General features: G+C 47.3%; 1 protein-coding gene across 1 annotated transcript in view; it reads left to right on the top strand.

The window, feature by feature from the left end:
- LOC149326722 (BTB/POZ domain-containing protein 9-like) overlaps positions 1-20,812 on the top strand; it is a 65,762-nt gene that overhangs the window by 3,234 nt on the left and 41,716 nt on the right. The window contains exon 2 of the mRNA XM_089562741.1: positions 13,861-14,216. Coding sequence (XP_089418867.1) covers positions 13,909-14,216 — 308 coding nt within the window. The 5' untranslated portion in view covers positions 13,861-13,908. The remainder of the gene's footprint in view (positions 1-13,860; positions 14,217-20,812) is intronic.

Here is a 20,812-nt window from a genome sequence, read left to right as displayed (position 1 = left end):
CAATATAAAATGATGATGATGATGAAAAAAAAAATGTTACAATATATTACGCTGTCGTCTGCAAACAGTCGAACTCGGAATGACTGAGAGTTGGGTGAATCATTAATATAAATTACAAACAGCAAATGACCCAGTACACTGCCCTGAGGTACACCAGAAGTCATGTTGACTAAACTGGGATTAGAATTATTGACACAGGTTGGACTCTGGATGAAAGAAAACTTTTAACCCATGGGATTATAGCGGGATGAATGTTTAAATGTGTTAGAGTAGAAGCCTGCTATTAGGAACTCAGCCCAGGTAGTGCACGTGCTAAAAATATTTCTAAAAATATTTTCTAAAACAAAATTCCGTATGAATAGTTTTTTTTCGTGTGCTATACACGAATAGAATTCCATACCTGTCGAGGTATTGCAATCACAAAACTTTGCAGAAGAGCTAGAAAATCATTTTTCTTCTATAAACTAACTGAAACAAAAGCAGTGTTTGCCATTTACTACGTTTTCCTGATTTCTTCACTCTGTGACGTCTTTTTTTCCCCCAAAACAGTCTGCTGTTTCACGTAAAAATTGCCTGCCTCTTTGTAATTTCGCATGTGCGACTCCATGTTTTGTTAGTTACTGTTCTAGTGCCAGAATGTACAGTCTTTGTCAAAAGTAACCAGGCTGCATGGTTTGCGTCTAGCTCGTACAATGGAGCCCTTACAGCTTCCCTGAAGCTTAAATGGTCGTTAAAGGGACGGACTGGAGGTCTTCTTACCTTCCAACACCTTTTGATCTTTAGGAAAGCCCCAAGGGCTCCACTATGCAAACTAGAAGTAAACCATGCAGCCTGGTTACTTTTGACAAAGACGGTACTTGACTCAGTAACACTGCTACACCCAGCATTATTTCTCATTACTGTTTATTGTTGTTTTGCATTGTCACACCTTTTACTGTATTGTCCGTCCTGCTAGGGCCAGTTTTTTGGCCTGCTGTTTCAATAAATTAATTAATAATAATAACCTGCTGGAGAAGCTATCTCCGTCGAAACAGTGAGATGGGATGCGCATTTCAGGCACTCATGAGACAGGCAGGCGAGCTTTCGACTGAATTTTGTTCGAGGACAAAAGCTAGGTGTGGAAAGGTCTTGGGTGCATAACGTTCAAAATGAACACCACAGGTAGGAGAACACAATGCATTGTCACAGACAGACAAGTAAGGTCTAAGAAGTTTCATCCATCCATCTGCATATTAAATCTTATTTTATTGAAACAAATTAACAGATTGCATCAGCAACACTTTGGTCTGTCAGTGGAATAGTCAGATGAATTTTCTTGAAGCCACACTCATATTATTTATTTATGATATTGTTCCTTTCTTATTAGTTCTGTAACCCGCCGCGGTGGCTCAGTGGTTACGGCGCTCGGCTGCTGACCCGAAAGACGCGGTTTCGATCCCGGCCACAGTGGCCGAATTTCGTTGGAGGCGAAATTCTAGAGGCCCGTGTACTGTGCGATGTCAGTGCACGTTAAAGAACCCCAGGTGGTCGAAATTATCCGGAGCCCTTCACTACGGTGTCCCTCATAGTCTGAGTTACTTTGGGACGTTGAACCCCAATAAAGCAACAAGGATGTGGAGTGCGTTGTTAGTACTGTAGTGCCCGGCACATTACAAGGATTGCAGCGTATCGCATTCTAAACATGAATACGCCTGTATGGGAGTGAAAGGGAGTAAACTAGCACATTCTCTTCTGTAAAAGCGGATGCGCTGGAGGACAGCTTATACCCGTGCCACACGGACAGACTTAATGCCATTAAGTGCTTACTGCCTTAAGTTTTAATGGCATTCGTGCGGTTCCACACGCATAAATTTCATGGCATTAGCCTTACTGCCATTCGCGACCTACTGAGTTCGCCACAACTCATTCGCCCGTGCAATGTGTACTCTCATTCCCATTCCACACGCAGAAAAGCATGCAGCTTTGTCAGTTACAGCTGCCTAGCCCACTATAAAATGGTTAATTCTTAACTTTCAGCCAGATGAGGCACCTAAACTGCATTTTCGATGCGAAGAGCGCCATTTTAACCAGCCTTATTGACTGGTACTCTCGGCTTGTGTGCTGACATGCGAGTTTATGGCTACTTTTTTTACTTGTAAAGCAGGAACAGTCTGTATTTTCTGGAAAATCGTTTTTACATTGCATTTGAACATCATTCCCGATATATTCTGCTCAATAGGAATGTTTATATTAAGATGAAACTTTTGACTACCTTGCAAGCGTTATCGTCATTGTCACTTTCGATAATGGCATTAAAAGTGGACGTGTCGCACCAACCCCGAAAATAATGGCATTAACAAACTTAAGGCCTTAAGCATTTACTGCCATTTCTTGTGCGCGTGTGGCACGGGTATTACTCTCACTTCACTCCTCTCCATTTAGAGTGTACTGTAGGATGTAAAAAAGCAAATAATTTTAATTTCTGGTTACAGTGCTACATGAACTGCTCACATACTTGCCGAAACGTCCTTCTCGCCGTTTTTACCAAAGCAAAGTACTTTGTCAGCTGCCGCAGACAGGCAGGAGGTTTGCTGGAAGATAATTTGAAACAAAAGTGAACCCTAACGGCACAACAGCCTGAAATTTATTTCGTGGTCATACTGCGACATGGGCAGTTTTGTAGCGTTTTTAAATTTTGTTCATAATTTACTGTATGTACCTGCATGGTTACGTCCAGTTTTATCAACCTCGGATGCATAGGTCGGCACACTCACTCATGAGTGCACTCATATCGCCTCACACCTACGTCAGTGAGTGTGAGTGAGTGGTCGTGAGTGCGAGTGTGAGTGAGTGGATTTGAGTGTCGGTGGTCACAAGTGTGAGTGCAAGTGAGTGGTTGTGAGTTTGAGTAGACGCGAGTGTGAGTGCGAGTGAGTGGTCGTGAGTGTAAGTAGAGATGAGTGTGAGTGCGAGTGAGCGGATGTGAGCGTGAGTAGAGGTGAGTGGTGAGTGGACATGTTTGATGAGTAGATGTGAGTGGTTGTGAGTGGCAATGAGTGGTTGTGAGTGGCAATGAGTGGATGTGAGTGGTGGGTGGACGCGACAGCGGCCTGTCACGTATGTTTCGCGAAGACGATACCCGCTTAGCTATTTTCATGTTGTTGACAGCTGAGGGAAGCAAATACTGAGGGCGCTCGAGGCAGCATAAGGCATCATGCTCGTGTCTTTGGACAACCGAAGCAGAGGATTCCGCTGGCACAGGAACGGCAATATTTCGTTGCATTTGTAGTTCACCATTGGCACGGGCGCAGACACTTCACAGATGCAATGAGCCGCTACAAGTTTTGTGAGATCCTTTATCGAATTTCGCATTGCCAGTCCTGAAAATATAGACAGGTGTATCTTGCCACGCTCCCCGCTCAGCTCGACCTCATATACACAAGAGTTACGATGGTTACTGCTGAAACAACGACTGTCCGCTTCTTGGCAATAACTACCGTAAGATGGGATCTCGAGTGCTGCAGTGGTCTCTTAGTTTTTTTTTTTTGTGTGTGCCCAGGTGTGTGCATTGCAGAGCTCTGCTCTGGCTGTAATTTGTTGATTGGGCCGGACCCACGCGAAAACCTGACCTACTTGGCGCCTAAGGTTTGTCACTGGGGGAGTGAAATCGAAAGAAGCTTGTGAAATGCAATTTTGTTTATTTTTCGTGTTTTTAGTGAAGTAAGTGAATTAGCTTCTCTTTGCACGCATCGGTTTCCGCAATCCTACCCACACTGATATCTGGACAGCATGAGGTATCTTTTGAACCGGATACTACGATTTCCTCTGAGAACTTCTGGATAGCGCTTTTTCCCACTAAAGTCCTTTAGTTTCAGAAGAACGCGTGCTACAAAATGGCTCACAAGTTACCTGCATACGTATTCTTCCACAAACGACGTTGAAGAATAATCAGGTGAAATGTAAGCGCCCCCTATAACCACGCAGATGCGCACGTGGTCTCTGCACGCACCAGCCTCAAAAACATCGCGCTGGTTTGTAAAACCTCCTCCAGACAGGGATTATGTGCAATGCAGAAAACTTTCTGCACTGCAGACATGTCCACAGATCGGTCACACATAGTCACTTAGGAGGTTATGTAAATAGATTGCTAATGACAACTCCCCCTAGCATCGTTATTATGCAGGGAAATCCTCTACTTGCGGCCCATTGCAGCCATTTTCCTTTGCGTGAGGAAATCACTCGATCGTTTGAAAAACACACTCCATTTTCCATGCCGCGAAAAGTATTCATAGTTGCCATTTGACTCCAATGTGTTCATGCAATACTATTCCAATACTATTGTCAAGACAAAATCATTATTGTTACTTAGACATCGTCATAGGCGCGCACAAGGGAGGTAGGTGCCCCCCCCCCCACCCTCAATCGTCTAAGCCCCCTAATCGCCAAGTCTCCCTCATACAATTACTTGTCGGACCTGTTCCGTCACAGTTTACAGTGCAGTGCTATGTCCAATCAGGTTTTTTAGTGGCCGAAGAACCATGATGTTGCGTTCAAGAACTGTTTACTGGCCGGGTCATTTTGAGGCAAGCTTTTCAGGTTCTTTTTTTGCTGTGACAATGAAAAAAAAACAAATCTGTCACTTTTGCTGGGGTTCAGAGAGAATGGAAATTACTCTGGAAGCGGGATGTTACATTGATACTTCAGCGACGCCGTGGCATGCCTTCCTCTGCCGGTACTCACGTGGTGAACAAGGGAGCCGAAAGCCACAGTGAGCTTGCGAACGTTTCAACAAGAGGGCTGTCTTAGGATGAAGACAAGACCTCTTGTGGAAACCTTTCCCCTCCCTTCGGCCGCCGCGGTGGCTCAGTGGCTATGGTACTCGGCTGCTGACCCAAAAGACGCGGGTTCGATCCCGGCCGCGGCGGCTGGAATTTCTTTGGAGGAGAAATTCTAGAGGCCCGTGTACTGTGCGATGTCAGTGCACGTTAAAGAACCCCAGGTGGTCGAAATTTCCGGAGCCCTTCACTACGGCGTCTCTCATAGCCTTAGTCGCTTTGGGACGTTAAACCCCATAAACCAAACCAAACCCTCCCTTCGTTCACATTTTGAGTGTGAAGGAACCAGCAGCTTATCTTCTCTATACCATGTACTCCTCTGCCGATGTTACAGATTAAAATAAAAACTACTGCTGAATAATATCTTGTATGTTTTGAAATTACAGTCAAAAGAGCTACTACTGGGGCTAGTTGGAAATACATACTTGAAGGAATTGTTGAGCGCTAAAAAACCACGGAAAAAGGACGAACACACGGGACGAAGCGCTTCGTCCCGTGTGTTCGTCCTTTTTCCGTGGTTTTTTAGCGCTCAACAATTCCTTCAAGTTTGAAATTACATCGCATGGAAATAAATGTTCTGTAATCATTCCTCACCTTTGCGCTCCGTTCTGGCCGTAAGGGCCTAGGAGAGAAGGTTGGGGTGGGGGTGGGGGGACACTGCGCTGAAACATGGCTCATTTTCATAAAGAACCCTGCGCACGCCTATGGACACCATTCAAAAACTTCTCTAAGCATCTTAGCTGAGGCTGAACAGGCACTCATCGTCTCAGAAGCAAGCCCGGGAGTGCATGTGCATGCCATTCAGTGCATGGAATATGCGTGATCAGTGACCACTTTCATCGAGCAGTGAAGCTGTGAAAATTGGCCAAATGGCCCGACAAAGCCTGGGCCGCTCAGCACCACATCTTTGCGACACAGGCTATGCTAGGGGAGCCATGAGGGCAGTCGGCTGCAGCAGTAAATCTCTCAACCCCTCCGTTGTTAGCAAACAAGGAAGGAGTGAGTGAGCATGAATGAGAGTGAGTGGTTGTGAGTGTGAGTGAGTGGTTGGGAGGGCGAGTGGTCATGAGTGTGAGTGGACATGAGTGCGAGTGTGAGTGAGTGGTTGTGAGTGCGAGTAGTCATGAGTGTGAATGCGAGTGAGTGGTTTTGAGTGCGAGTAGTCATGACCGTGAATGCGAGTGAGTGGTTGTGAGTGCGAGTAGTCATGGGTGGGAATGTGAGTGAGTGGTTGCGAGTGCGAGTGGTCATGAGTGCGAGTAGTCATGAGTGCGAGTGAGTGCTTGTGAGTGCGAGTAGTCATGAGCGTGAATGCGAGTGAGTGGTTGTGAGTGCGAGTAGTCATGAGTGGGAATGTGAGTTAGTGGTTGCGAGTGCGAGTGGTCATGAGTGCGAGTGAGTGCGAGTAGTCATGAGCGTGAATGTGAGTGAGTGGTTGTGAGTGCGAGTAGTCATGAGTGGGAATGTGAGTGAGTGGTTGCGAGTGTGAGTGGACATGAGTGTGAGTGTGAATGAGTGGATGTGAGTGCGAGTGGCCCTGAGTGTGAGTGTAATTGAGCCACCTCTATTGGTGCCGAGGTATGCTCGGATGCTCAGAAATCATCAAAATCAGCTTAGTTTAATTATACAGTAATAACTTTTTCTTCATAAATCTCCCAGTTTTTTACATTTTTGCAATGAAGTGATGATTAGTGATGAAACTCTGGACTTGATCAGGGTGGCTGTTCGTGGGAGTTGGTTCGTCGTGACGTAACTTGTAGCACCTCAAAGAGAGATACAAAGTTGGCGCTGCAAGTTTCATCAATCCTAGGCATTTGTAGCTTTTATCAGACATTTCTAATGCATGGGCCTTAGAGAGGTAGGTGTATTTTACGTATTTCATAGAAGCAGCCCTGTGGCCATCCTCATTTTGAACTGCACTTTTGGCCAACATGACATCTCAGGATGTCATCCCAAGGTGACTATCGGGCTTTGGATGCTTTGAGGCCACAAATGAGGGCAGACACAAACATTCTTTTTTTTTTTTTTTGTAGCAGGTGTTTCACCAAAGCTTGTGACTAATTTTTACAAAGTACTCATTTTGAGATGTAAAGATGGTTCCTACGGCATATACTATCTGTGTCTGTAGCCATTAGAAATCAAGTCAATCATATTGACTACTAAGCTGCTAAATCTATTTCTGATAGTTGCCTTTGTCGCTGTTGCAGTTAATTGCCTGGTTGCAATAAGAGACGTGTAGCTGCTCATTAGGATTAGCCGTATCAGTTTTCAGAACTTTGAGAATGCAATTTCCTGTGGCTGAACAAATTTTGGCCATTTCCATTCGTTTTGACAAATGTATGACAGTGGATCGCAAGCAGCAGTGCCTACAGCTACAGGTACCACGTGACCTGCTGTGTCCGGCCCGCGCGTGCCCGCCACCGCTCACTGTTCCGAAAGGGTGGGAAATTGGGTGGTTTGGTACAGATCCATGTTATGGAGGCACTGTTCTGTCTTTCTACGTCTCTGTCCTCGTCCATGTGGTGCCTCAATGACGTGGGTCACTGTTCCAGCCAACTTGGGACTGAGCAGGTCGCACGGAAGTCATTAATTGTAATTTTTGGACCTTTCTGTTTTTTTCACTGCACGGCGTGTGGGCTGACAGTGGACCCAAAAAGTAGCAAAATCTTTTCTGAGCTTCAGCTCACAACACTAAAGAGTTGTGGAAGAGGATGGTTTGCAATCATCATCATCAGCCTGACTACGCCCACTGCAGGGCAAAGGCCTCTCCCATGTCTCTCCAACTTATCCTGTCCTTCTTTGTCAGTTCCGGCCACCGGCCGTCTCCCCGCAGACTTCTTGATCTCATCCGCCCACATAACTTTCTGCCGTCCCCTGCTACTATTTGCCTTCTCTTGGAATCCACTCCGTTACCCTTGAGGACCAGCGGTTGTCTTGCCTTCGCATTGCATGCCCTGCCCCAAGCCCACCTTTTCCTCTTGATTTCAATTAGGATGTCCTTAACGCGCATGCCGAAAAGCAACACTCAGTGAAGGTTTCTCACCTACAGAATACCGCACTTATCTCGCATGTGTCTTTCTGTACTGTGGAAGGTAGAGCTCTCTCGTCCAATCAGGGCCAAGGAAGACAGCAAATAGTCCTTTGAGTATTTAAGCTGGGTTGTTGCAATTTCTCAAACAATTATCGCAGTAATTAGAAAGGTAGCTCGGGATGGTATTTTGAAAGTACAGCGAGAGTTTCATTCACTGGTTAAATTAGTAAAGAAAGTCCACACAAACAGAGCACTGTGGAGCCCTGCTGCGAAGTGGTGTGCCGCCATTCATAAACACGGCGTCCACGGAGCTGGCTGAGCCTCCTGTGCGCAGCCGCTGGACACTGGTACTCTTTGCTTCCTAGAGATGGCACCACCAGTTGTGGGGTGATTGTGAAAGCAAAACTTGCCAGCCATACTTCCAACAAGCAAAAGTGTTGAGTAGACACCACAACACGCTGACTCGGGAAATTACTGAAGCCACTGAAATCGCCTGGCTAAAGGACGCATGTGTCAGTAGGCCCTCCTCAGCGTTGTCAACAAAAGAATCAGAATTTCTATCTGCAGGAAAGTGATGCTGCTGTATCACTTTGGTTTTTTGTGTGCATGGACAAGTGTGTATCACCCCTGTGTTTTCTTTTTGTTGTTTGGAGCCTCATCTATTTATTTCTGCATTCTGAGCAGTAAACCTTTATTTGCAAGTCAGCGCCAGTCTGTGTGTATCTTCCTTTAGTCCTTGTCTATTTCGCGCTATTCTTTTTGAACACTTGTTCGGTGTTTTACAGTATCTGTACTTATGTACACGCTTCTTGAAGTAAAAATTTTGACTGTAGCAGTGCCTATGTCTTCTTCTGCTCCTTTTACGTTATGGGGTTTTAAATAGGGGAGATAAACACATTCTCCCCGCTTAACCGCGGCTGACACAGTTCAAAACCGCGCGGACCCCACCCCGTGGTCGCGAGCGCTACCGAGCGCACGCCGAACCACGGCGGGCCTTGCTCTGCGGGAACAAAGGAACGACGCACTGGCTGACACAAACAAGGCAATTATTGCTACAACAACAATAACGCCAGCTAGCAACAAAATACACTGAGGAATCGAGGATGTCCGACTCACCATCACGGTTACGAGCGAACGTTCACCCACCGTAGGGCAGGGGAAAACTCAGAGGCCAGACGGGACGGGGTGGCGGGAGCAAGTTCCGACCACGAGGCGCCCGTCGATGAAGAGCGGAGCCGCGAGCTAAACGTCCGCTTGCTATCCCGGTCCCAGGGAGAAGAGACCCCGTCGCTCCCCGCGCGCGCGCAGCAAAACGCCGTCCGTGGCGCTGGTGTCGCTGCGACGCGAGCGCCCTCCCCTGTTAGTTAAACACAACTAAGGGGAGTGCGTTGCGGGGAAGCTAACCACAGGGAACTAGTGCGTTGCGGGAAAGCGAACGCAGGGGACGAAGGCGTCCCCACAACATTAACAACACGTATAGACTACACCAGCACACCGATGAAGTGTGGGTTTGAATGTTACAACATATAGTGTTATGCGAGTCAAGCAAGTTGTTAAAGTGAGCTGATTGACGTTGCTTTTTACGGTTGCATCCCGTTTAAGAATAGGGGATATTCAAAATTCCGCAAGTGCGCTTTCTCACATAACTATGTTGCCCCAAACAAGATGGCCGACTTCGCTATAAAGGAACTACGTGGGCTACAGGACAGGCGCTGAAGGTGTGGATAGAATGTAAGAAACGTATTTTGGAACAATCAAACAAAAAACCAGTCTTTCTTGCTTTGTTTCAGCTGGAAACGCATGGTCAGCCATCTTGTTTGGGACAACATTGTTTTGCGGGAAAGCGCACTTGTGGAATTTTGAATATCCCCTATTGTTTTGCTGAATTTGGCTGAGAATTGAATTAGTTTAGAATCGCGAAAGCATGCCACTAAGTACCATCAGTTGCTTGCTTTGCGGGGTCAGCTGTGTGTTGCGTATTCCATTGCCTGCTTGCATAGGTGTGGTCTGGTACGTGGGGGCATCGTCTTGTCATCCGTCCAACAAATGTAGGGACATAAGAATTAAATATTGGAAGTGCCAGGGACCCTGTGGATATCATTGGGGACTCTAAGGGACACGTGGATCCCTAATTGGGAACCGTTGATTTCGAATTTCAGTTTAATGTTATCTGCATTGAACAAAATATTGTGTAAGTGAACATTAACAGTGTTGGACCAATCTCGAGGAGCAAATGGGGCTTCTAATTTTTGAAAATTGCATGTGGGTAGGGCACTTTGATCGGTGATACAACATAGTTCATTGGAGTGTTTTTGAATAGAAGCGGGCATAGTGAGCCCATGAAGTTTTCTTAGTACAATCATTTTGTGTATGTCTTATACCCCTGTCACACGGGCAAGTTTAGTGACACTTTCATGAAGTGCACTTCTCCAGAACGAGTGACACTTTCGGGGCGTGCTGCTACACGGATAAATAAAGTGTCATTCGGAATTGATGGTGATGACGATGGCTTTTCAAGTAAGGTACGAAAAATATTACTTTTCGCACTTCAGAGCTTTAATGTACAGTTAATGTACAGTAGATTCCAAACTGCAAGCAATTTTTTATGATTATCAAGGAGCTTTGTGCAATATTGGCGATTACAAAAAAAGGCTTCGCAAGACGAGACAAGCCAGGAGCAGTACTTCACTTTTTGAAGCATCATGGCGACCCACGGCGATAACGTTTCTGCGCAGCTGACGCCCGCTCTCGTCTTGCATCAGCCGCTGCGCAGAACTCCATGTTGCACACACTCACTGCACTGACAAAGAACCTCGTTGGATTGCAAACATTGCTCTGTTGCACCGTCACACCGAAACGGTTGCAGATGGTTGCTATACGGTCGCCATGCTAGCCGCCATAGCCATACCGCTGCGGCTGCCTAAAAAATTATTGCAGCTGAAAACAAGAATGTCGGAATATGTGCAGTATATATATTTAATGGCAACACAAATAAGTTTACATGAACAAGAGGGCAAAAAAAAATTAGCTGCCTTCAATAAAACGCCATTTTTATTGCCAACGTTGTACTCTAATTTCGAAACGCTGCTACCGAGGCTATACACTTCGCCCCTCGGGAAAAGTGAAGTGAGTTCCCCAAACTCACTTCTTGCCGAGTGCGTTGAGCAGCGAGTGTCATTAAAGTTCATCGTGTGACACGATGCGAATGACACTACAGGCGAGTGTCACTCGTTGAAAATGACACTAAACTTGCTCGTCTGACAGGGGTATTAGTCGTATCGTGGCACTTTTACATTGCCAGTAGCAGTACACTATAACTTTAGAGTACTGTGGGGTGTTTTGCTCGTCCATAGACAGTGATTGAAGCAGGGATCAGCTGCGGCTGTGGCCAAGTTTCTTCTGCAGTGCATGAGTAGGTTCAGTTCCCAGCTGGCTGAAAACACTGGATGGATATAGCATGTTTCTTACATCCGGACTGCCATGTGAGTCCTCCACTTCTTATTAAGGCCAAAGCCTTTATTTAAAGGTCAACTGCAGCACTTTTTTGAGAATTTCACGATATTCAAGGATTCCAATCTCTGTAGGCAGTAGGTTAAGCATGCCAAGTTTTTTTGCACTAGCATTTAAAATAGGGATGTAATCAATGATTGAAATTTGTGCTTCTCCTCAATGCACCGGAGGTGTGCAGCGAAACTCAGCGTCACGTCGGGGAAGGTATGATTTCAAATTACCGCTGTCGTCAGCCACACCCTGCCCTGACTCGTTAGATGCTGCCAAACAACTCTCGGCAGGGTTCGCCTTCGGCGGCATTGGTTTTTTTTCCTTCAAAGCAGGCATTTGTGCATTGGAAATGTACCGATACCTTCGATGATGTCATCATGCACCCCCCACTTGGCATTTTGCGCTGCGGAGAAGCTTGAAGAGCGTCCGGATTTTAATCGGCGATTACTTCACTGTTTCAAGTGCTAGCCCAAAAAGACTTCGTATGCTTGACCTGCAAGTTTCACACATTAGACCCTCTTCAGCTCATTGATTTCTAAAACCTATGCAGTTTCCCTTTAATGGCTCATACTGTCATCCGTTAGCGTTTAACTCTTGTTGACTTGGGAACTAAAAAGGATAGGAGGAAACGAATGGTTGCTTCAGATAGAGGAGGAAAAAAATGAACCTAGAAGCCACGTTTTATGACTGTAGAGTAATTAGTCAATTAATTATAGTCAAAAATGTCAAAATTGTGTCGAAATAGCGCGAACGCCGATATAGCCACGGGAACGGTGTGACGTCACATCCACCGGAAGTCGTCACGTCATAGTGAACGTTGTCTCAGAATGGTTGGAAAAACGTCGGGTTTGTGTAAAATTAGATGGAAAAATGTGTAATGAAGCGTAATAAACACTTAAGATCCACGAAAGATGTATAATTTGGGTATAGATATAGCCACGGGAATGGTGTGATGTCACATCCACCGGAAGTCGTCACGGCATAGTGAAAATTGTCATAGAATGGTCAGAAAAACGTCGGGTGTGTGTCAAATTAGATGGAAAAATGTGTAATGAAGCATAATAAACACTTAAGATCCACGAAAGATGTATAATTTGGGTATAGATATAGCCACGGGAACGGTGTGATGTCACATCCATCGGAAGTCGTCACGGCATGGTGTCCTTGGCTTTCGCCTCTCAACACTTTAGTTGCCAAAGTGTCCTCGCAATTTTTTGTGTTTGCTCGGACATATTTTTACCGCCTGCCCGGGGGTAACTTGGAAAAGAAATGAGGATTCTACTCATGTAGCAGAGGCCGCGTTGTGTCTTCCCTCGTGTCTGTCTCAGCTTACAGCGAAGATATGTCTGATGTCAGTGAGTGCTTTTTTTTTTTCAGGCCTTTTTTAGCCAGAAGCTTGAAATTAAATTGGGGACAATGCTGTGAAGGTATGGAAAGCAAAATGATAGGGGAGTTGGCGCATTCAAATCTGCAGGGCTTGCAACAGGCATTGTTCATAAATTCACTTTATTTTGGAAAAGTGCTAACACTCTTTAGAATAAGCTTCAGGACAAAAGCTAAAGAAAATAGCTTGAAGACGCCTGTAGCTCATCTAAAAGCCATTGCAAAAAAGAATAAAACAAACACATACAACGGTTTCAGGTCGCATACGAGCACACTATAGAAAACAAATTATAATATTTATGGTTGGAGAGATTGTTACACAGAGAAGTAGTTTTGAAACTAGCAAAAACATTACAACAAAACAAAATGCATTTGAAAGTGACACACTGGTAGGTCGATGACAAACGGGAAAAGGACACCGATGCATACTGTGGGGACGCACTTACTCGTTCCCTGTGGTTCGCTTCCCCACAATACACCCTCAACTCCTCCCTGGTGGTTCGCTTCTCCGCAATGCACCCTCCTTAGTTGGGTTACTTTAACTAGCAAAGGAGGGTGCTGGCGTCGCAGCGACACGAGCGCCACTGATGGCGTGTTTGCTGCGCGCGCACGGGGGAGAGAGACGGTCCTTTTCTACTTGGGGCCGGGGAAGCACGTTGATGTTTGGTGCGAGGCTCCGCTCTTCGCCGGCTGGCGCAAACCCTCATGAGGAGGAACGCTCCCCCCCGCATCTCGTCCTGTCCGGCCTCGTAGTTTCCCTCTGCCCTACCATGGGCAAACATTCGCTCGTAACCGTTCTGGTGAGTCAGATGTCCTCGATTCCTCAGCGTATTTTGTTGCTAGCTGGCGTTATTGTTGTGTTAGCAATAAATGCCTTGTTTGTGTCAGCCAGTGTGTCGTTCCCTTGTTCCTGCAGAGCAAGGCTCACCGTGGTTGGCGTGTGCTCGGTAGCATACGCGACCACGTTGTGGGGTCCGCGCGGTTTTTAACTGGGTCAGCCGCGGTTAAGTGGGGAGAACGTATTTATCTCCTTCCAATTATTAAAACCCCACAATACACAGACTACAATGACTACTGAAGGCTTTACCCCGACTGGCTTGCATGTTCAGTGTTCTTTGTCTCCACACCCAGACGCAGGGTTGCCTTGGCGAGGAGGTGTGATTGGCAGCCAGCCGACCAATGGGAGACAGCCACTGCCCTGAAGGGGGCGGGTTGCCGGCGTCCCTGGGCGGAGGGTCACGGGGGGGACGTCCCTCCAGCCCCACCGAAGAGCGGCTCCTGGGTGGCGGCCGGGTGGGTGGCGAAGGCCTTGCCAACAATGCCGGTGGGGAGTCCTCCTACGGGGAGCTGAACCATGTGGGCTGGCTGGCCGAGCACATTGGGCGCCTCTGCCTGCAGCCCGAGTACAGCGACGTCACGCTGGTTGTCGAGGATGTCCGCCTGCCAGCACACCGGCTTGTGTTGGCCTCCTGCAGTAGCTACTTCCGGTGAGGCACTCCACATCATCATCATCAGCCTGACTACGCCCACTGCAGGGCCTCTTCCATGTCTCCCCAATTAACCCTGTCCTTCTTCTCCAGTTGCGGCCACCCTGTATCCCCGCAAACTTCTTAATCTGATCCACCCACCTAACTTTCTGCCGTCCCCTGCTACGCTTGCCTTCTTCCTCTTGATTTCCACTAGGATGTCATTAACCCGCGTTTGTTCCCTCACCCACTCCGCCCGCTTCCGATCTCTTAGCGTTGCACCTATCATTTTCCTTTCCATAGCTCCCTGCGTTGTTCTTAACTTAAGCTGAACCCTCTTTGTTAGCCTCAACATTCCCGCCCCACAGCGTGAAGCAAAAGTTCGAAATGGCCCAAATCATGAAGGGGTAGAGATTTGTGTGTTCCTCCTTTATAAGGATGCCAAAGAATTAGTATGTTCGAATCGCCACATGCATCCTGCATGCATGAGTGTTTTCACCAAGCGGGGTCCCATGTAGCTACATGCCAACTTTCATGCACTTCTTGGCTGTTGAAGATGCTCAACTGGCCTGTTCTTCTGCTGTGCTGACCAACACCTTCAATTTTTGCTTGCAGTTTTCGTACATTTACTTTAGCTTTCTCTGCTCCCTTAAAATTGCCGATGAAAACAGCCACACTGACAGCCTTTTTCCGCTCTAGGACAAAGGAGAAAAAGCATCTTCTTTTCACTGGCATCTCCTCGCCTAGCAATTTAAAACCATTGGAGCTAAAGCATGGTAAATCCATCGCAGTGTTGTGAGAGAACTTGCTGGCAAAGCTATATGTCATGCATAAACAGTTCATTCGCATTGAAAGAAACATGATACAGTCAAACCCGGATATATCGAACCCGCATATTTCGAATTATTGGCTCTATCGAACACACAGATTACGTCCTTGAAAATACTATGTAAAAGTATAGGACAGTTGCGTTGAATACCGAATTCCATTTTCGCCGGACATTGGATATATAGAACGCCGCGCTTTCCCCAAAGACATTCCTGTCCGGTCCTCAGCCGCCTCAGCGGAGAACATTTCCGCAGTCAGTCAGCAGGCGCAGGGCTTTTTTTTTTTTTTTGTTCCCGTTTTTGCGTCCCACCAGCGCGAGCTTTCCCGCTCCTCCTGTACCGCCGGCGTGTGCTTGGTCAAGGTCATTGGAGCTCAGCGAAGAGAGTGCGTGGCATGGAGACGCGCGGCGACGTTTCCAAGCCATGCTTCCTGGGGAAAAGGAGGAGAGGGAAAACAGTCGCTCGTGGGTCTGGTGAGAAGGAGAGCTCAGAAAAAAAAAAAAAATGAAGCCCAGAGCGTTGATATTTCTCCCTGCTCTTTCTTTTCCCTCTGTCATTCCTTCGCAGCCGCGTTGACTGCCGCTCGCATAGGCTTCGCTCGGACCGCTGCATCTGTGCCTCGCGTGCTTTTCTTGTGTGTGCCTATGTTTCAACGCGCGAAGTGAAGCAGGCCACAGGAGCCAACTGTTTTGGCAAGCCTGGCCTTGAAGTTGCCGGAGATGAATGTCCGGAAGATATAGACGACGACGAGTGCTTGGACGACGCGTTTTCAATTTTCCCGGTGCCGTTCTGTCCGAAGTGACTGTTGAGGACATTGTGGCCGGAATAGCTGGCGTTCAAGACGCCGATTCTAGCGACGACGAGGGCAACTGTGTTGTTGAAGAAACGCGTCCGTGCACAGCCACTGAACTGGCGTCAGTGTTCAGCCTGATTCGGTGCTGTTGTGGCGAAATGGAAGGCACTGGGCTCTCGCACCTGGACAGTCTCGAGAAGATCGAGACCAGTGTTTTGAACTTCGTTTCCCAGGGGAAAAAGCAGCCCAAAATTAGTGATTTTTTTCTGCGAAATAAAGCGCTTTCACATTGCGTGCCCATACTATGTGATTCGCGGCTGTTTCAAATGGTAAGCTACAATTTGTTATGATCAGGAGTGCAGTTTTAGCCTATATCTGTATATCGAATATTCGCTATATCGAACTGTTTTCCGATCCCCTTTGAATTTGATATATCCGGGTTCGACTGTAGCAAGTTCATAAGCTAAAGGACAGCTTCTTTTCCCACACAGTTCCTTTTCTGACAGCCTCTGGGTGCACAAACAAGTACTGACAAACACGTAGACATATTAGGGAACAGTTTTCTAGAGTCCAGTTCCTCAAACTACATGTCATTTTTGAAGCACAAAAACACAGCCGAAAAACAGACCTCCAACAAGTGGTAGAACAAAGGATCCATGCTAGCAGTGCACTAAGGACGAAGCACAAGAACAAGAAGTACGATGGGACGATTGCCTTGTCCCGTCGTACTTCTTGTTTTTGTGTGTTTTTTTTTAACCTCACATTAATATGCACCTGACCTTTAGGGCGGGTGCTCAGCATGCTGGCTGCTGGGATTGGCTGGCACCGCTGTCTAAACCACAAAATTGTTAATTGGGTCAAATTTAAGATCACCAGCGACACAAAATGCATCTGACCACCTGGGTTTGTTGATGACGGAAGGAAGGATATAAATTTCAACGCTCCCAAAAAAGTCTGTCGAAACTTTTTTTCCCCGCGTAATGAACCCTTCCCCCAAACTGATATCACCTTTTCTGGGAAAAAAGTGGGTTCATTAGGCGAGCGTGTGCGGTACTTCTAAGCTAGGGCCAAGTCTGCTGGAAAGGAAATGAGAGGAGACTGGAAGGGAGCAAAGTAGGTCAGGGAACAGACACGGGTTACTGACGTCCTAGTCGAAATCGAGAGGAAATGGTTTGATTTGGTTTAGGGGGTGTACCGTCCCAAAGCGACTCAGCCCATGAGGGATGCCGTAGTGGAGGGCTCCGGAAATTTCGACCACCTGGGGTTCTTCAACGTTCACTGACATTGCACAGCACACGGGCCTCCAGAATTTCGCCTTCATCGAAATTCGACTGCCGCGGCCGGGATCGAACCTGCGTCTTTTGGGTCAGCAGCCAATGGGCTTGGGCAGGGCATATAATGCTAAGGCAAGATAACCGATGGTCGTTAAGGTTGATGGAGTAGACTCCAAGAGAGGGCAAGGATTGCAGGGGAAAGCCAAAATTCAGGTGACCACATCAGGTTAGGACGTTAGCAGGATAAGCTGGCACAGGGCAGGGTTACTAATTGGAGAGATGTCGAAGGGGCCTTTGTCATGTACTTGGCATAGTTAGGTTTGGTTTGGTTTTGTGGGGTTTAATGTCCCGAAGCAACTAAGGCTATGAGAGACGCCGTAGTGAAGGGCTCCGGGCAAAGTTAGGCTGATGATGGTGACGATTATGAAAGTGAAGCCTGACATGCGATTGTGACTGGTCCACGCGATAAACGATAGGAAAAAAGGAGGCAAAGAGAATACCCTTGTTCTGGTTTCCTGGCACTCTGAACTCGACCTTCGGATAATTTGCCTGGATATAGTGGTTTCGGCATACTTTGGATGAATGAAAGTTGGCAGTATTCATTTGCCACTGAATATTTGGAAATTTTTGAATATCAGTTTCTGTTATTGAATGTGAACAAAAAAAGATGTACTTGATTCATATTCTAAGTGTATTTCGAATATTTGAAATTTTAAATAGTTCCGCACCCAAAGTAGATACACAAGGTATACGATACACATGATGTGGGACATGCAGGACAGAAAATAGGGGCTTAGCGTAGTTAAACCGAGTGGACCTGCGAAAGCAGGTGTTCATTCTTTAGTTGGAGGGGGCACTTGAGCTCCGCCTTAGGGGCGTGGCACGATATCTGTAGTGGGTCAATGCCCATGTATGCTGAATTGGCAATTCCTGCTTGAGATACATAGATGGCGGCGAGTCCTCATATACCACTTTCAGTGGCGCAGCGGTTAAGCGATGCACCACTGCACTGGTAGGTGGCTGTTTCTATCCCAGCCAGACATCGGGATTATTTATTTATTCATTTATTTATTTAGAGATACTGCCAATCCACTGGGGATTTTAACAGGAAGGGCGCTGGAATAAGGCATATCAAAGTATAAACTACAACAACGTCAATGAATAATGCACACAAAGAGGGAACAAGAAGAAGGATTGAAGGGCAATATAAAACGACTACAGTGTCGCACTTAATTAAGGTTCAATACATAAGAGTCACGGGTACAGCAATAGGATCGTCGGATTGTACAGTTAGTTGAAGACAGGATAACATAATCATGTTACAAGATAACATAATGCGACCCATGTTGCTCTTCCCCAGCAACCTCTCGCACAGATGGCACGACCCTTGTCCGAAATTACCCGAGTTACTACCCGAGTAACTCTTGTAAGCTCGGGTAGAAACTCGGGTTGCTAGGCAATGGCACCAGATCGTATGTGTCGTTTTTGCCAATACGCTTGTGGTTAAGCACCTGGTTTAGCTCGTGCCGGCCAGGGGACGCTGTCATGGGCTGTGAAACCCAGCGCCTGTGCGAGGGTGGTGCCACGGCCGCTAGATACAAAGCACAAAGCAAGGTGCAGCCTGCCACGTCACACAGAAACGGCGTCTTGGGCCTAGTTCTCCGTGCGCCCGCCACGGCGCCACTGCTTGGGGACAACTGCTCGCAGGGAAACGCCGCGACAGCTGCGTCGGTACGCCCGTTGCTCACTGCATGAGGGCGTAAACAGTGCGCTTCCTAGTGCCTCATTGAAGACTGCATTTTTAAGTCGTCATTGAAAGCGCCGATTATGCCACAAATCACGGCAGCAGGTGGGAATCCCCCTTCTAGTGTATGCCTGAACGCTGTCCATAACGGCCGCCTGTACTATGCACGACCGGGCCAGCGGCTCTACCTCAGGATGTAGCGTTAATGCGCCTGAAGCTTTCATTCTATTTTTAAGGCGAAAACCTTTTATGGCCCTTGACTCGCCAGCGTGTCCGTCCGTCCATGCGTCCGCGGCAGCTGTCAATAATGGTTACTTGAAAAGTCAGTAATGATAGTTAATGGTGTAGTAGTAGATGTACGAACAGTAATGGTGATTAGTTAATGATACCCACTAAACGCGCACACTGCGCATGCGCAGTGCCCCATGCGCAATCCTCAGGTGGTTTAACAACGGCGCATGTACACTGACGTGCATCACCCAGAGCTCTCTCAGGTGGTCTCTGAACGTTGATCGAGGAAGGATGCAGCCCGCGCGCGCTCCAATGTCGCCCGCTACGAAACGCGCCTGCGATGCCGTACGGAAGCGCGAGTCGCCAAACGATCTTCAACAGTCGCCAAGCAGAGGGCAGCGACAGAGGCGGTTAAAGGCTTTCGCCTATTCGCACTTTAGATCGTCAAAGTGTTCCCTGATTTTTATTCACTTCTCGCTACCCCATGTAGACGGTGAATGAGACGGACACTCACATCTGGTCACATGGAGTAAATTTTCGCTTCGTGTCTCGTCGAATTTTGGCTCTTATATACACAAGTTATTGCAATTTATAAAAAAGAAAATAAAACAGTCATTATAGCTGAAGTTGTTGAACTTCATAAGCCCACCTGCAGCCGAGAAAACCACCAAGTACTTGACACTTTTATTGCATGGTCATACAAGAAAAGAAGGAACCATTCACAGACGAAGAACCTTCCTTGACCTTACTTTTTGTAGTCATTCTCTGTAAAATGCAAAGAACATACCAGAGACCTGTCGCTTGGCACCCACTTGCTTCCTTTCGCTGACAGTCCTTGGCAAGCGATGTTTTCAGCCACGCTTCTTGACGCTGTAGTTCGGAGGGAAACTCATGATATCTCACAGTTGGCTGTTTTCTGGAGTTTGTGACGGACAGTGGCACACAGCAGATGCGCGGCATCGGGCCCCATACACGTCACTGACCTCCACACACGCATGCACGAAAAGCCCAAAGCGTGCACGGTAGACACGAGGCAAACACTCATTCACGTGCACACGAACAGTCCAAATACAGCACTGCAGACGCGAGGCAAACGTGCTCACTCACGCGCACAGCAGAAAATCCAAAGAAAGCACTGCAGACATGAGGAACGTGAGTAGTAGTAGTAGTGGTTTTTATTTTGCATTGAATATGGAAGGCAAACGCGGTTTTACAAGAGGCAAACGCGCTCAAACACGACGAAGCAAAGAGCGCTTTGGGAGTCCACTCCCAGGAAACCGGGCGACTTGTCCCCGAACAGTGGCACCCCCACCGAACACAGCGGCCGCGACTGTAAACTCCGCCAGGACATGCTCACCCATTGTCGGCGGCGCGACGTGGCTGGCCGCACCTCGCTTTGCGCTTTGCATCAAGCGGCCGTGGTGGTGCCCTCTGGGTGTGTAGGCGGCAGCGGCGCCATCTGTTGGAGCGCAGCTGAAGCGGTTGCTAGGCAACGGCGACTCAAGGTCGTTTGGTGGTCGCACCGCCACGAGCATACGCAACGAGCCGAGCTGGGCTCCAGTAGTGTTGCTTTTACAAGAAAACTTAGCACAACATCCATCTTCATCGTTGCTGTCTACGCCTGTTATTGAATGTGAACAAAAAAAAACGTACTTGATTAATATTCTAAGTGTATTTCGGATATTCAAAATTTTGAATTCATTTGTTTATTTAGCAAATACTGCCGTCCTGTGTTACAGTTCTTAGGC

This window comes from Amblyomma mixtum, chromosome 10 (genome assembly GCF_055824585.1).
Source record: "Amblyomma mixtum isolate Tamu chromosome 10, ASM5582458v1, whole genome shotgun sequence".
NCBI classification, from domain to species: domain Eukaryota; kingdom Metazoa; phylum Arthropoda; class Arachnida; order Ixodida; family Ixodidae; genus Amblyomma; species Amblyomma mixtum.
Note: the sequence above shows the minus strand (reverse complement) of the source record. Positions and strands in the feature narration are given on the sequence as shown.